Source organism: Sander lucioperca, chromosome 1 (assembly GCF_008315115.2).
Source record: "Sander lucioperca isolate FBNREF2018 chromosome 1, SLUC_FBN_1.2, whole genome shotgun sequence".
Taxonomy (NCBI): domain Eukaryota; kingdom Metazoa; phylum Chordata; class Actinopteri; order Perciformes; family Percidae; genus Sander; species Sander lucioperca.
In genome coordinates, this window is record NC_050173.1 from 37,962,852 (window position 1) to 37,981,014 (window position 18,163).

Here is an 18,163-nt window from a genome sequence, read left to right on the forward strand (position 1 = left end):
TAGGTTGTATTTAGTGTCTTATTGCAAGGGGGGGGGGGTTGTTTTTCTGTGTTCTATGAAACAAAACAAAAAAAGCATCTTGATTTTTTTCATTTGTAGTCCAAATTGAAATTTGTGATTCACACCACTTTGTCCTAATGTACATACTGTATGAGGGCATGTAACGGAGAAGAAATATTAATATTAATATTATCCCTCATCCAACTTAAGAACGTGCTTTTTAAATGGCTTAATCGGTAGAGCTGCTATCTATTACAAAGGCATGCAGAGGACTCGCACCAGGAGAGCCGCGCCCCAAAAGGAGGCTCAAGTATTTCCTTTAATGAATGAGGCCTGTAACATCAATGCCTGTTGCCCTGGACCATGCGGTTAAGCTCTTCAGCTTGGGTCAGCGTTTCCAATTACCATTAATATTCGGATATGATGTATTCAGTTTAAGAGTTGTGAGTGCTGTATTCAGTTTGGCTCGGAGAAAGTCATTATCTCAGCTAGAAATCCACCAACGTCAATATTAAGTGGGATGTGAGGCATTTTCCAACTGTCGAATTTATGTGATCTGTGCTAGTTCACCTTCTGTGATACTATTCAGAATAATTGAATTCATGTTTCTATTCACATCTGGTAGGTGAGGATACAAGCTGTATAAATATCTTCTTCAAAATATAACCTTATAAAAGAAGTGAAGTGTGTGTGTGTGTGTGTGTGTGTGTGTGTGTGTGTGTGTGTGTGTGTGTGTGTGTGTGTGTGTGTGTGTGTGTGTGTGTCCACTATCCTGCATGAAATTCAAGGCTGTATTTTCTTGAATTGGCTTGATCAGTAATGGAGCCATCTGTCATTTTTGCACAGGACTCATGAGTGCAGCACTCGAAAGGAATCTGTGGTTGTTTTTATGAAAGATGTCATCTGTACAAAGGTAATAGCACCTGTAAACTTGCCACACAGGATACAAATAATCACATAGCCTTGAGAACATCCTACAGTCTGGCTTTTTTTTCTTATTACACCATAGAGATGCCATGAAAACATGTGGTTTGTGGGAAAATAGGAAATGGTGTATCAAATGACTTAAATGATTACAAAGAACTAAGCTAAGTAAAAGTGTTTTTTTACACTGAGACAAACCTAATGTTCATTTAAAGTTTATATGTGCCTCAGTTATAATTAAAGTAGTGCAAGTCCTTTTCTTGACACAAGTGAAATCTTTTATAAACAGATATAACATGAATGTTCGAATTATACTTCATTCATCTTATTACAGACAATACCTAGTCCCTTAGACACTTTTTCTTTATTTGAAAACACAACTTCATATTTTCTCTGTGGTCTTTCTCTTAGCCGGTGAGGTTATTTGTTGTAAATGTCACCTGGGACGCTGAGTGACAATATAATGACAACCTTTTTTGAGGCACAGCAATTTCCCAGAATTGAATGAGCAGGATGTGTGCAGAGTGAACAATATGTGCACTCGCCTCCCGATTGGTCTCTGTCAATACCATTCTGACATCTCTCCAAGAATGTGTTCAGACAAATAAATTGGGCGTGTAACAAACAGATGCCGAGAGGCAGAATAGAGATTTAAACACATACATGCGTTGTCCACTGGCCCCCTGTTTATTTTTGAAACTCCCTTTAGATGAATGCAGTCAGAGGCATTAATGCATCACATTAAGGCAATGTCAAAATATGTTGAACCGGGTTTCCAAGAAATGCATTTCTGCTGTAATATACTGTAATTGCGGCATAAATCTAGCAGAGAGCTTGCTCATACAGTACCTGCAAGTTCAGAAAATATTAGTTAATTAAAGTGTCATTGAATCTGGAGGGTTGTGTGACAGAAAAATCCATTAATCCTATTAACATACAGTAACTGTATCTATTTGCATGTCAAATGTCCAAGATAGTATTGAGCTGCGATGTGACAAATACATGTCTCATTTATTCTTGTTATATGACACTTTTATTTATGTAAAGCAGATGGTTTGAGTCACTGAAGGTCATTACTTTTGGATTTGAAGAAAAGTTTTATCTTTTTCTGTTTTCACCGTTCATTTTACATGTTATTTTTAGAAGTGTAATATGTTATGTCTTGTTTAAACGCCATTCTCCCCAGACATCTTGGAGGGATGTACATGTGCTAGTGAAGGCAGGTGTTTTCTTTTTTTTTCTTTTTTACATCTCTGGTGTTAATTAAATGGTTCATTGGATATGAAAATGAATCTAAAAAGAGACACTGGATTTTTTTGAAATGTGTAAAATGTTACAAAATGATTACTGGTGCGAAAGCAGAACACATTAGCAGATATCTCTGAAGTTATTAACAAACTTAAGATGTTTCTGTAAAACTGCAACAAACAGTAAGTGCATATACTGTATGTAACCTCCATGTATATACTTACCATTCATGCTGCATTCAAGGTAATGTACATTACCATTACAGTAGTTAAAACTATTGTACAGTTCAGTTATGGCCAGTGGCAGAAGATGTTTTTATATCCTTTACTTTACAAGTAAAAGTTCTGCATTTGAAATGGTACTTACATACATAATGATTATCAGATAAATGCATTAAAGTATCCAAAAAAATGGAGGCAGAATAGTATTTTTCAACAATTCTCTGGTGGCAGCATCTCTGCTGTTATGATCATTGTTAACTGATTTTCTTTGGACTTTGGACTGTTGATTAGACAAGAGAATACTGTTGAAGACGATACTGAAATTGATATTTTTCACTATTTTCCGACACTTCAAATACCTAACGATACTTCTTTAATTTAGAAAATAATCGACAAATTGATTGACTATAAAAAAAAAATAGTTAAATAAAATAAATAATAAAATAAAATCATAATATATAAAGTAGCAAGCAACCATAACTGTCATTTAGTGTGGTAAAAAGTTCAGTATTTGCATCTGAAATGTAGTGGAGTGGAAGTATAAAGTAGTATAAGATGAAAGTACCTCAAAATTGTACTTACAGTAAATGGTTTTTTTATCAGTGGTAATGGCAGCTAGTATATCTCTCTTTGTAATAAACAATATATAATAGTTGTTGATTGGATGGGTGATAAGAAATGAGCAAAAAGGAAATTAGGAATATATAACAATAAACAAAATATTATGGAGGAAATGTTTAGGTTTTTAGCCCAGAATCGATATGCAGCATTTTGAAGTAAAACTATTTGTAGTTCGACGACTGATCTTTAGTAATACATTTCAGGTAACATTTTCCTAGGGTTGATACATGGCATTTTGAAATGAAGTTCCTCAAATGTTAAGTGTGGATAGCCTACAGTATCTGTTACTCCTACCGCACGCTGTCAGAGCCAGCAGCTGTAGATGAGGTTCTCCTATCACAGTCTCAGAGCAGCACTGGGAAGGACTGACACAAAAGCAGGGAGTCATAAAACATTCAACATCATTCAAAGTCTACTCTCCCATGCACGCTTAGACAATGTGACATTCAAAACAACAAGAGAATGTCGGTCCAGGAAGCATATTTCAGGAAACCTTTTTTTTGTTGTTGAGAATAATAAAAATCTAGAGGTGGAAAATAAACTTGTGGGAAAAAAATGTTTTGGCTTGACACATTTTTACAGTCACTCATCGCCTAGTGAAGAGTTATATGAAGAAGCATATTCACGTGTCCAAGTTGGTTCCAATAACGTCATAATACATTATTATTCTTTGTCAGGCATGCATGATTTTGAGTTAATAGGATACTATTTAAAAAAGGGAAAAGAATGCAAATTGTGTTTTTATACTATCTGTACTGAGAAAATAACCGCTCATTTAGTTGTGATTAGATACCGTAGTTCTGAGTTTGTCTTTCTTTGAGCTTCCTTGACATTTACATTCAAAATGCTAAACAAAATGTACTCCTTGTGCAAATGCATCGCTTCATAATTAAAGTCTGCATGGAAATGTGTCATTCGTGGAGTTCATTTCCCTTCTCTATGTCATTGTTTTATGAGGTCTTTAAAATGCAAGTGCTCCTTTTTCTTCCTCCTCACCTATTAGAGAACACAGCTGTGAGGCAATTCTGTGAGAAGAACAAAAATCAGGTTACCATGTGTTGAACTGTTTAAGCGCTAAGCAGTGGGTTTGATGAATTACAAGTCAGTTAGTCCATTTTGCTGACAGAATGCAAATTTATTTATGACCCTGAGACTGGGAGAAAATGAAATCATCATATATTTCCAAACACTCATGCAGTGTTTTAGATTAGGGGAATCTATTTGGGATAGAAACACATTCTATGAATAAATTGTTTGATTCCCTTTCGGAACAACTCTTGGAGCACTACACTCAAACATTGCCTGGGCTCCTTCCAACAGTCAAGCTCTTTAACTCAAAGAATGTGAAGAATCTGCAGGAAAGAAAATCTTAGTTTGAGGGCACGACAGGACACATAGTCTTCCTCCAAGTCAGGAGCGTTTGTACTTTGAATCAAAAACATTAAATCAACTTTAATTTTTAAGAGTGTCTGCTTTTGATTTATAGTCATGGAATAAAATGTAGCCCATTTCATATGATTTGGTGGTTATCCCATTTTACATTTTCATCAAATCTCTTTCTCAGGCCATATCTGTAAAATTGAGAAATCATCAGAGCTGAAGTAGTGGGATATTGGAAGTTCAGCTTCATCAGCAGTCTGTGCTGCTGAAATGAGAGACCTTCAGTATGGCTCCTTCATCCTCACCCACCCTCCCCTTCACTTTCTTCCTCTCTGTTTTTTAAACTCTCCATCTCTCACACTCTCGTTTGGTTTTGCTCCTCACTCAACTGCACAAGATGTGGTGAGATCACACTACAGCTATTTTATCTCCACTTGTGTGAAATAATTTAATTAAACAAAGTCACAGCTATGCATAGCACAACCAGATCATAACATTTTTATTAGTGTAAAGAGAGCTGCAGCTACGGACGGACACAATGATCTGGAGTAAAAGCCTATGTGTATTACTAATGTAGTAATGATGATTGCTTTTATATTACTTATAGATAATATGCTTTGACATAGTTATTGTGAATCCTGAATGAGGCATACTATATATGTATATATATATATATACATACATACGTGTGTAAATATATTTATATGTGAATCCTGGATTCACCATAACTATGTTAAAGCACATGCATATTTAAATAAATAAATAAATATATGGGAAATGGGTCCCCTATCCATCATAATCTAGATCCTACTAGAGAGTGAAGGACCCAGTAGAGATGGTATGATGTTAAAGTAATACCTACTCTTTCAACATTACTGGGATTTGTTTAGCTCCCGATTAATTTCCCCAACCCCATATCAATACTATTTAATTAAATTGATACACTATTGATGTTCATACAGTGCTTTCACATTGTAATTAATGGGTAAAATGCTGTGGCATGCAAATCTGAACCTCAATTTCATTCTCATTGGACTGCATCCTCATAAGTGGTTTGCGATGTAATATGCAATCCGCTGATGGCTTATTAAGATCTTTACAGTCATTTAATCTTAGACTGTGGTCAATTATATCTCTCCGGAGTAGCATTCCAGCTTAATTTGATATAAACAAAACAATAGGCTGTGAAGCTGTGGTCGTGATGGAAGCTGATACACCCTCTCTCTGTCTCTCCACAAGTCTGTGCTGGAATGCAGACAGTCAGAGCCTGCACTGCAGCCTCCTCCAGGGACCTGCTATGTTGTTTGTAAACAATAAATAATATTAATTTCATGCTGGACACCTTCATTGGATCAATACTTATCGACCGGGCGAATCAGTTGTCTTTATTGGCTGCAAATGTTGCGAGTGTAATTGTTCCGTTTATGGAAGCACCCAGACACTGGAACAATCTGTAACATACAAATGGGTCTCATGTTTTCATAATACTTGTCGGTCACTGAGTCCGGTCTCTTTGGATAATAGCTACCGTGAATAATTCAAGATGATACAAGAGAATTGGTGGTTCTGTCTTGGTATGGTGATTGATTGCATGAGAACAAGCCGCTTCATGTCTCAGGATATTGTAACTCAAGCCAATGACAGAGAGAAAATTAATTACAACACCACAGATCGATGAACAACTGAATGTGTCAACTCCCCAAAGAGTCGTGATTGTTCATTGCAGTTTGATTAAGGGAGCAGAGGGGGTCAGAATGCTGGACCCATGAGGAATCAGTGGAAGAAAAGGTTGTGGAAGAGGTTGCACCCTGCTTTGACTCAGCAAACACATCACAGCGAGAAAACGCACTCTAATAAGTCCTTTAAAAACAGATGGAGCTTAACTCCCTCCCTGGAAGAGGATAATATAACTGTGTGCATTTATACATACATATTCTCAAATCCTAATTTGAAATGCATGTAGCTTGGGCACTTTTTCAGAAAGAAAAAGAGGCACATACTGTGACAGGAAGAGACGCACTCCAGCTTGCACCGCCTGATAGGACACAAAGCAGATTAGCAGAATGAGAGAGATCATTACGAGCAACCTCACAAGTGACCGAGGCTGAGTCATTCTGTTGCATTTAGCTGCTGTGCGTCTGCCTTCCTTACCCCTTCACATTCACAGTGCCCATCAGGATTTGATCGTAAACTATATGGCTGTGGGGTTGTGTGTTTCTACGCTTTGTGCTGTCATCCTGACTGCGACTTTGACCTTTAGCAAGAGATGCTGGATGGAGAGAAGGCTTAATGAGTTTGTATAATAGCTGAGCTCCATCTGAGCAATCATCCATCTACACGAGCCCCATAATTAGCTGGTAAGACAGTGGTCCAACTCTGTGCTTCCACTTATTATTCTGCTGACTATTATGTGGGAGTGGAGAAATGGATAAACAAAGACACACAACCCCCATCTGAAGTGTATTAATAATCTGCTGTCGATTCTGTCAGCATTGTAGTAGTGCTGCCTGGAAGGAGACGTTGGGGGCTTAAAACACCAATAAACTAAAAAGGCATGGCTGAACAGTCTGAAAAGCACTCCACTGACACCCCATAGAAAATAAGAAAAAAGCTATCCGGAACATAAGTCACATCCTGGTCTGAGTTTGCTGACAGGTGTACACTCTCATAGGAGCGCTAATCCTCCTGTTTCTTCATCATCTGTGTTTGTCCGTCACTGATGTACTGCAGCACACACACAAAACCTCAAGACAAAACAGAGGCACATGCAACTGCATATGCAACTCAATGACATGCAGATGTGATCTGTGTGAATTTGTATGCAAAGCACCAATCTGATTCCTATCATACAGGGCTGGTCATGTTATATCCATCATTTTCATGTAAGGCAAAAGATATGAAAAGCACACTTGCGAGGATGCGGATGAAATAATTTCCATTCTGTCGTGCATTGCCAATATGCGGTTAGTTATGCTTATTCAAGATATGTAAATGGGTGCTTAAGGGGAAAAAAGCATATAACAGCAGGGCGCGCTCAGGACGCTCCATTCCCAGCGAGCACGCAGGATCCGCTCCTGGTTTTGCTGCTCCGCTCGTCGCAGCTACACCTTCCTTCACTCTCAACAGCCCAGCGTTGCCGTGCAAGCAGATGTTCTTCCTCTGATGCCAATTCTTACAATTTTCGCATTTGGATGAAGGTATTCTTTTGCGTGAAGGCTGCAAAGTGACAAGAAGCAACAGAAACTGCCTCCCTCTTCGGCTCAGTGAGAGAGGGAGAGTTGTGAACGGATAGCTGCTTTGGAGAAATACGGCACAGTAAAAACCAGCGGCGGCGAGCAGGCAGCAGTTTATTTACCACACCTGTGATGCGTTGTTCTGAGCAACGAAGACGCACGGCTGGAGTACTGATGGCCACGATACGGCGGGAGGATATGTGTTGAGAAAAAGACTTGGGCGTTGTGAATAAAGCGTTAAGTGATACAGAGGACACTCTCCGGACCTTAAAAAGCCCAGTGTGCTAGTGTTTCTTCTCTACTCGCTGCCTTTTGAAACTTGGGTTGATAAAAAAAAAAAACACGAAGATGCCCTTACTTCTGGGCCCCTTTGTCCGCTGTAGGCTCAGCGCTACGCTCCTTGTGCTCTGGCTCGGCTTCGCTGTCTTCACCTGCACTGGTGAGTTTCAGCAAATCATTTACGCCCTTGTTTATAAGGCTGTTAAACATTTGCCTCGGTGGAAAAACCACAGTAAGTAGCTTACGTACAAAAAGGCTGCACGCGACAAGTTGTTCGCTTGCGGTTTTTGCCGAAATGTAGCCGCGCTTGACAGAGCACGTTGTTTGCAGTCATTATTGTTCTATAATTTGCTAGCACTAACACTCCTCAATTAGCCTGCACCTTCAAGGTTACATAGGAGAGAGTGCCCCACACACGTGTCAACCAAGGTTAAAACTTGAGGCAAATGTCAACTATTATTATCCACCTTTGCTAATATGTTTATTTTAAGCAGCGCCGTGCAGCATATAGCCTCTGTTTTATCCCCACTGTCGTGACTGTAAGGGAAGTTAGAGCTACACCTGCTTGGAAGGAGCAAACCTGCACTACAAGATGTTTTACAGACGGGCCCCTGAACGATAAAATGCGGTCTTCCGTAACATATATCGCTCCTTTTCATACTGTCACATAAACAACCTTCACTATATTTTTTGCGAGTCTAGCTCCAATATCACCACGCTAATCATTTTGTTATTAAATCTTTGAGCTGTGTGGTTATTGAGCAGACTGGGCAAACCGTATATTCAGAGCCTGCATTCATCCATCTAACCGGCTGCTCTGCTGGCTGCAAACAGGATCATTCAACTCCACGTTTCTCTCCGGCCAGGACTCGTTCCTGCTGCATTTGCAGTATGGTGACAGCTTTACGGAGTTGCTAGACGACCTACTCGCACTGATGAGTTACATTTTATGATGTAGCCTCTTGGCCAGACGCTACCGATTGCATGCAAATGTGCTTTGATGTACAAAACAACCACCAACAGTGGGATGAGCTGAAGTACTCTGGCTGGAGAGAAGTTTCCCTCAGCAGCTACAAATAAGCCATTTAGAGAGTATATAATGCAGTTTGATTTCCTTTCTACTCAATCAGGTTTTTCATTTAAAAAAATCAAAGATGCTCATTATAATATATTTATCGACAATACTCCAAATGACAGCTTAATTTTGTATGACAACCCACCATAACAAACAGAGTGCTGGCCATTGACCCTTAATACTACAGGTCACTCTATAGTTCACAGTCAAGCCAGTCAAATCAATAATTTGATTAATGCAACCAGTTGCCCATAATGCACCATTTCACTCTTCATCCATTTGACTATCTTTTAAAACACTTTATTCCACTCATTCTCCCTGATGCTAAATATCATCCTCACAATGCCACACAGCTGGAAGCAGCTGGTGAGCATCTAAAACACGAGCATTTCACACATCATTTGCCTTGCGCTTGTTTCCGAACTGTTAACCTTGCCTTGGACAGAAGGCAAACATGTTAAAGTTGGTGTAGTTGTGTCTCTTGCTTCAGGACACTTGAGATGATGAATTAAGAGGGCTTTTCTCTTGCATTAATTAGTGGATAATTATGAATATATTAGTATTAAATAAACAGTCATGCTCTAGGGACCTCATATATCAAGCTAAGTAAGTGGCAGTGCAGTGGTATTTACAAGTCATTTTATGATCCATGTTGAAGCTGATATATTTAGATTGGGTTGCTAGGTTATATGGGTGGCGTAGTGGTTCAGTTGCCTCACAGGAAGAAGTTACTCAGTGCCTTGGTTCTGTGCGGAGATTGCGTGTTCTTCCCGTGTTCAGACGGGTTTCCTTCCACAGTCCCAAGACCAGCTTTATGTCAAGATTTCAAATGCCCATGTACTTGATACTGTTCGTCTGTTTCTTTGTTCACTCTGTGATAGACTGGAGCTGTGTCCAGGGTGTTTCCCTGCCTTTCACTCAATGCATACTGGGATAGGCTCCCACCCCTTCTGTGACCCTGAATAGCAATGAGCCAGTTCATAAAATGGATGATAAAGATAGAGTTAAAAATGTTGTATTGTCTTCCGTTTCACATTTCTAGGCAGACCCCTCTCCCTATTTTAGTGTGTCACACTTGATCATATATTAGGTCAGTACAAGCATCCTTCTGAGCTCCCATCACAGCTCACAGGCTACTTTTATAGGACACCGCGAGTTCCAGAAATGGATCGGAAGGTAATTTGGTAGCCAATTCTTTCCACATCGGGGCTGGGACAGTCTCAGCTGAGATCAGTCGAGCTATCCTCCGCAGAGAGGCAAGGCGCTGACACGGCATTTTTCTGTATCAAAAGACGACTTGTCTTTTTTGCAGGGAAACATAACTCAGTGAGTAATAAAGGTAGGCCTGTCAATCTAGATTTGAGCAAGCTGAGCACTTTTCCTTTCTCGTGTGTGTGTGTGTGTGTGTGTGTGTGTGTGTGTGTGTGTGTGTGTGTGTGTGTGTGTGTGTGTGTGTGTGTGTGTGTGTGTGTGTGTGTGTGTGTGTCCTCTGAGCAATATCCATGGGGTGTAAACCTTGTGATGATGCAAGGAGATGGCGATTAAGTCACAACAAGCAGAAATCTATTGCATAATACAGTAATTTGTGCATTCCCATTTATTTGTACAGTAATATAAGGGATTCTTATTCCAGAATTCTTTCATCTTTCTAATGTGAATCAACCCAGAGTTGTCTTTCTGGCAGCCAGTTTTGTCTCTCCTCATTGACTCACTAAAGAATGCGATAAGGAGAGCGAAAGCTGGAATTAACATTTATTGGGGGAAATTGCCTTCTGGTCAAAGGAATTTAAAACCACTTTGTTTCTGTCCCATAGCTAATGCATGGCAAATGGTCGCCATGTATTCGCAGGGATATGGTCTTTTACAGGAAAGTGATAATTTACTAACAGAGTTTTTGTTCCCTCTAGTCATGGGTGATGAATTCAAATGACACAGACAACAGATGACTCGTGCACTGGGGGGGAGGGGTATATTAAATTATTTATTTTCTCAACTGCTTATACTCACCCAGTAAATTAGTATGATGTACAAATGCAGAATATATCATGCAAGGAGGCGATTACACATTTGTAAACAAAAGTAAGGTAATAAATTAAAATTATTTCACTACTTAGGAGTACAAATGCGTGTTGTGAATGCTGCTTACAGAATTTGAATTGGACAATATGACAACGAAGAATAGAGTTGGAATTGCTTTTTTGCAGGACAGAGCTGATCAAATGTATTGCTTTTTTAATTCACTTTTCATCACATTATGTCTGAAAGAATGAATACAGATGAACTGAATAAATAGTCTTCCTGTCCCAAGTCTTGCAAAATAGAATTTCTTCAGTTTGAGTTACTGTGATTAATGGAGGCAGAGATAATAGTTCAGCATAAATTAATACAAGGTAAACCGTGCATGTCAACACAGGTCAGCTTTAAACAAATGTTGCCTTATCTTTCAGAAGGCTATGTCCCTACGCTTATCATTTGCAAATGGCAATCTTGAGGCGTAAAGGAAGGACACAGGCGTTGCCGAGGACACATGGTGGATGAACCTTGCAGAGGGGAGGAGTTGGTGTTATTTTCTGCAGCCTGAGCAGAGGCCCTACAAAGGCACTACATCTCTGTCAAACTCTGCCCTTTTGTTTCAATTACCCCATTTCTATGATTCAGGTCTATGTGAGAGCGCTTAGGGGTTGAAGTTGGCATCTGTTGACCTTTCACCTCTGATGTGGGATGAGATTACACTATGTTTCAATGGGAACCTGGACCATACAGTCATTCATGGAAGGCCACAGTGTCTGACATAGTATCAGCAATTGGGAGATTGGCCTCATATAGCCTCATATATCCAAGGGCCACCAATGAGAAGTCGGGATCAGCTTGTTGAGCTGAGTACTGAGTCTTTTCTCTGGAGGGTCTAATCGAATGTTCTTTTCCTGGGTCGGTCTGTCTCTCTCTCTCTCTCTCTCTCTCTCTCTCTCTCTCTCTCTCTCTCTCTCTCTCTCGTGGAGAGAAAGAACATGCAATGTTGACCTTGCTGGAAAAAAAATTCACAAGAACATGGGACATATTAAGGTTGATGTCATGGAAGATTTTGTTGACTCTTGGTAACCAGGAAATGGATGTGTCGGGCAGTTTGGTGTGTGCTAGCCTTAGATGCAGTATTTGTGTGAAAACCCTGTTGTTTTTGTTGTAATGTTTGTTTTTAGTAGGGGTGGACAGTATAAACACTATAGAAAGTACACCGTTATGAATTTTGACTGTACTCGAGAAGGAGATGGATGGGATAGCGCTGCAGTGTTTTAGTGTTAACACTGTATAAATTAGCCTAGCAGCTAGCGGACTTCTGCTCATAGCTTAACCCTGACAGAACACCATGGTGAATTTCAGCCTGCATGCATGTTTTTTTCAACTTAATATCGTTGAAACAGAGCAGCTAACGTTGGTAGTGAGAGCAACAAGTTGCGGAATGCCGAGTCGCCAATGCACCTTTCTCTCACACTTCTCAAACACTGTGCTGAAACACGTGTCTTTCGGTTTAATTAAAGGTATTTATTTTTAAGGATTCTGTTATTCCACAGTATTGAAGAAGAAACGACAAATATCCGAATCCCAAAATTGAAAACCTAATACATACCCAACAAACAATATTCGGGTCCAGCCCTACTCTGTAAAATATGTCCTAGTAATACATTTAAGAGTAGGCTACAGTAATAGTTGCCATACTAGTGTTTTACCCCTTAACAAGCATTTATATTAAAATTTTAAGAAAAACGAATATGCCGTGATATTTACCGTTACTGTACGTGCTTCAAATTATACCATGATATAAATTTTAGGCCATACTGCCCAGCTCTAGTTTTTAGTATACATGATGTGCTGTTGGCTGCTCACTTTGTACAGTGAGAATAGTGGTGTCTTAGAAGATGTTCCCAGAATCCTTCCTGTTCCCTTAGTGATCAATACTCTTCTCCAAATGGTTAATTGGCCATCAGTCACTGTCAGAGAAAGCGCTTAGAAACCCAGAGGTGTCTTGGTGCAGCTCATAATAAGAGAGTGTCCAGTCCTCTGGGTCCTCTTCTGGCCTTTCCTTCAGGCCAGGTGGTGGCTGGGGAAAGCGCATCTGAATGCAATATGGCAAGCCATAGATTAATAGTTCCTTAGTAGGGCCACCAGGGAGTGATGTGAAAGCCACTTCCACTTCATCATACAATGGACTGGATGGAAATTCTGCAGAGCATGCGGTGGGAAAGGAACTTTTAAAACGGTGTGAAGGTCATGCAAATATGACAAGAACTGACATTTTGTGGATGTTATCAGTTAATGTAATTGTGTAAAATCCTTATTTTTTTTATCATTAAAATTCTTAAGGTAACATTTTCATGTAATAAGGAGAAATTCTCATTTGAATTATAGCGGCTTGTAGTCTTAAGTTACAAGATAATGAAACTTTTGTCTGCTACTTCAACCTTGAAGAGAAAACACACCTCCAACCAAATGTATGTCTCATTGTTATGCTCCCCCCTCTTTAGCATGGCATGTAAAATACATAATTAGAAATCACCTAAGGCTACCCAGACAGGCCTGCTGGCGCTTGATTGGCAAGGGTATCTGAGGGAGGTCTGGCTCAGTCTGAGCCAGAATTTGTCATCTTGAAGTGATTTTGTTGACAAGACAGGAGGCACAGTGACCTTTCCTAATTATGTGTATGGGTCCAGGCAATGATGCCTTAGGCAAGCAATTCAACTGAGTCAACAGAGCGCGGACTCTCAGAGCACATTCAAGTCCAGACAGCATGTTGTGTGATGTAAGGTTAGAATATGCTGGGTTTAGCAACAAGCTAGTTAATAATTCAGTATTGATACAACATAACTGTCATCTGTGTCACGTTTTGCTCATAGATGTGTCAAGAAACAAACTGAAAGAGCAGGTCAGATCTTCTTTTTCCTGCCTTCTTCTTCCACTCGTACCCTGAAATCATCACCAAAAGTCATTCTGATGTTATGCTATGCAAGTTGATTCCCGCAAAACATGAACCATTTATCATGCACCCTAAATGTGTGGCAGCGAGCTAGAACAGCCTCTCTGATCTATGTAGGTCCCTCTGTTATTGTTTTTCCCAAACAAACCATTTCCTGATGTGAAATGAGGTCTGAACATTACAGATTCAAAGCTTAAAGCTAAGCAGCAGATTTTCTTGGCAAGGCCATCAGGAACACCAGGCTCACGGAAAACACATTCAAGTCCTTACTCCAATAGAATTAATCATGACAACACACAGCCACCATTGAGGCTAGATGCTCCCTTTTTTTTTTACAGCACGCCTTGCACTTGATTATGGCTTCCATGGATTTAAATGTCCACTGACTGCATTCATGATGAATCAAAGTGTGTTTTCATGCCTGCAGTTTCTTGTCACAAGTGCTTGAATTTTCAAAAGACGAGTTACCCACTGATTTACAGTCCTGTGTTTCAGGCAGAATTAATATTGACGATTTGGTGATGTTAGAGAAATAGATTCTTATTTGAAGTATTCAGTAAGAATGACACCGATTTCAAATCGCTGATTTCCGAACTGCAATATTTACATCATTTGGATGACACTTTATGCTCTGAGCCTTGCCCATTATGTTCATTTTGCACTAAAGTTTTTGATAAAATGAAACTTCTCCTGTACTTTTCATTTGTCAAGTATTTAAATAATTTAATTAAATAAGGAGTATACAAAAATGGGCTTTACCATGTGGTTATTTCATTGAATTACCTGAAAACATGCTATATTGTGATATCGTTATCGAGATATGAAATTACCTATATCGTGATCGAAGATAAATTCTGAATTTTATTTTAAATAAAATATTTCAATAAGGTGTTATCATTATCATAAATGCTGAATCTGAGCACTCACATTTTCTGTAGTTGTATGCCAGACCTGTGCCATCAAAACATAAGCAGAAAACTAAGAGGTTGGTGGAAGCCAATCAAGATCCATTTAAAGCAGCCTTTTCCCTTGTTCCTGTTTATTTAAAAGTCTTCCAGCATACAACCCTTGTAAACATGTAAAGTTCTCTTCCTCCTTGGGTTTTTCAGTGGGCTACATTTGTAAGTATTGGACTACTGTAAGCACTATTTACTGTATCATTGGATACCCATATTGGATTTGTTCAGTTAAAAGCTGGCAGGCAATGAGATCCAATATGTACTATCCTCTTGGAGAGAACATCTTGTCATAATCCACTTTAAAAACTGACAGTAACAGTGGTGAATGTTTGATCAAGCCTACGAGAGTAACTTGTGAACCAACTGTTGAAATTAAAAATGTGTTATGATTTTCTGGTATATGCACTGTTTTCCAGGGGCTACTTGTGATTATGTGATGCTGTAGCAACATTTTCAGATAAATAACACTGGATTTACTAACCAAGCACACTTTTAAGATCTTACTTGTATATAATAAAGTCTATCAACCTGGAAAATGAAAAGACGACTCTCCACTAGTTCAGAAAGTCAACACAAGTAAACAAGAAAACAAACAGGACAGGGCCATCCACTCCCACTGGTCTTTGCACAGTATACTATGCAATTATCATATTATCGACTCTTTTTTTTTTTTTTTAACCCCTTTTGAGTTTAAATGTAAACACATCTAAGAGTATTTAAACCTTCAACTGCATTTCATTGTTCACAGCTGATGGAGTTTGCTCAGTTGTCATTGAGATGGCTCAGTTGTTGTTAGGCCACCTAAGTATTGGATATCTGTGAAATTATAACAGTTTGTTGTGTTTGGATGGGAGATGGGTCTGATCTTGTGCTGATAGCCGATAGAAAGCAAAGCATTGCTAGGAAAGTCATTCACATGTTCACAGGCCAATAAGTGTCGAATCTTTGTCTAATTTATTTTTAATTAAGCTTTAGTCACGTATACAGTTTGTTGATAGACCTTTCGTTAGTGCAGTCTTGGGTTAAGTCTGCTGGGTGCAGTCAATTGGACGGATTTACACTGACATCAGCAAGAAATTGGGTGTGGGAGGATAGAAGATATATTGCAGTTCTTGTTAGTGTTCAAGTCTCCTCTGTCAAAAAGACAGCATGATGTCACCATACTGTAGTGCTTCCACTCTGGCCTATCAGATGCTACTTTAGCTTAATTGGACACTGAATAATGTGTATTTGCTGGTATGGCGTTTATAGACTAGAAAGTGCTTTAACAGATTATTGATTGGAATTTTGCCGTTGCTTCTTGTGGGAGTTGGCATTGTTCAACTCATTCAGTAAAAACAACAAAGCTCTGTTCAATTTGTTCATTTAATTAATTTGCCTAACATGCAGTTGGGGCGGGCAGACATCTGGTGACCAATAAACAAGAATATAAGGAGTTGATTTGTTCGATTTGGGTGTCCAATTTCAAGCAGTGATTGAATGTACTCTGAGCTCAGTTCATACAGTATTGTTAACGGCTCCTCTGATTACTTTATTCATCCTTTATTTCTGAGTCACTGTAGTACATGTTTACTCCCAATTCAGAATACCTCATCACTCATAAGCTAAAGACACTACAGAGAAGGATTCATCTCAATAATTCCAGATTTGACAAGCTAATTGGAGCTGAAAAGTCAATTGGAATTAACCAGGTATGACTTAGTGAAAAATGATTTGTTAGATTCAAGGTGGATTAGGTTTTGAATACTAAGGGTTATCACCCAACCAGAATTTTAAACAATACAGTATAAAATCGATACTCGATACCACTTTCGACAACACGGCAAAAAGAAAAAAAACACTTTTGATAAGACTTTCTGCACTCAGTGCTGAGACAGAAAGTCACTGAACACATACCAACATATTTGTAAAATAATAATGATTGTTTGATTGAAAATCAAAAAGCAAAGTTTTTTCGGTTACACTTTACTTGAAGGTATCTACATAAGAGTGACATGACACTGTCATGAACGTGTCATAAACATTATAAACAAGTCATAAACGTTTAGGACATAACGCTTCTTTTAGTAAATGTCATTTGGTTTTTGGAATGACAAGTTATGGTTATGGTTAGTGTAGGACTGTCATGACAGTGTCATGTGTTCATGAAAGTGTCATGTCACTCTTATGTAGATACCTTCAAGTAAAGTGTTACCGTTTTTTCTTCTGCTTCGGTACTTAAGATGCTATCCAGTGTATAATTAACTGAGATTGTATCATTTTAAACATGTTGGGGAAGTATGGATACTTTTTACAACCTTATGGAATACCCTGATAAACTTGTTAACTGATCTTAGCTTAATATCAAACATTTGTGATATTTGAAGCATGTCTGTGCGTCTGCACATTACCAGTCACAGAATCATCCCAAAAGTGGTCGCAATGTCAATTTTACTTTGATTTGATGGTGGTGTTTCTAATCCTGAATACTGAGCAGCATTGTAAGTCACTCTGCATAAGAGGGTCTGCCAAATGATGTATATGTAACTGTGATGACAATAGCCAATGGGGTTTACAGTGAGGTGGAACACACTGGGTCCAGTTATTTTCCTCTACAGTTGTGTTTTCATCAGTGTCAAGATATGAAATCTGTGCTCCTGATGTTGGTGACATGTCAAGTGTCAGCAAGATACAGTATTTCCCCCATTTTCTTACATGCAACCACATGCAACTACACGAGACTCTGTCCTTCCGAATATGAGGACATTTATAACTGACGGTTTGGAGTTTGAATTTCAGGGTTTCAATTTTCAAGGTCCTTTTATTGTGTCCTCAGTTGCACTGTAATCAAACAGGGACCTATCAGCCATGTTCTTTATATTCAGAAACCACAGGCTAGTTATACCAAAATCCCCTCATCTTTACTGCAGTATTTCCTTGAGATAGACTCACTGTTACACACTCAAAAACAGCTGGTGTTTCTTGAGGTATGACAAATTGTGTAAGTATCACCCTTTTTAGAATAAATGTAACTATTAATCTAATTATGTTCATTTCATCTTTTTGTATCCACTGTTATCATTAGTAGATGTATTCTATTTTTGCTTCTTATATGACCCTTGGTCTATCAGCTTGGCTCTCGCAGAGATTTCTGGTGGCATGCTCCTCTGGTCCAGCCTTCAGGGCACCAGGGGGCTCCACTGGGCCAGACAGATGTGGTGAGGCACGGGGAGGGAGGGAGCACCAGGTCCCCTTAATCTCTACCAGACATGACA

At 39.1% G+C, this 18,163-nt stretch overlaps 1 protein-coding gene across 4 annotated transcripts in view; it reads left to right on the forward strand.

The window, feature by feature from the left end:
* Positions 1-7,456: 7,456 nt before the first annotated feature.
* Positions 7,457-18,163, forward strand: part of unc5a (unc-5 netrin receptor A) — a 132,581-nt gene continuing 121,874 nt past the window's right edge. For all 4 annotated transcript variants that reach the window (XM_031319568.2, XM_036003799.1, XM_031319571.2 and 1 more), the window contains exon 1: positions 7,457-8,066. In XM_031319568.2, the coding sequence (XP_031175428.1) occupies positions 7,976-8,066 (91 nt within the window). In that variant the 5' untranslated portion in view covers positions 7,457-7,975. The remainder of the gene's footprint in view (positions 8,067-18,163) is intronic.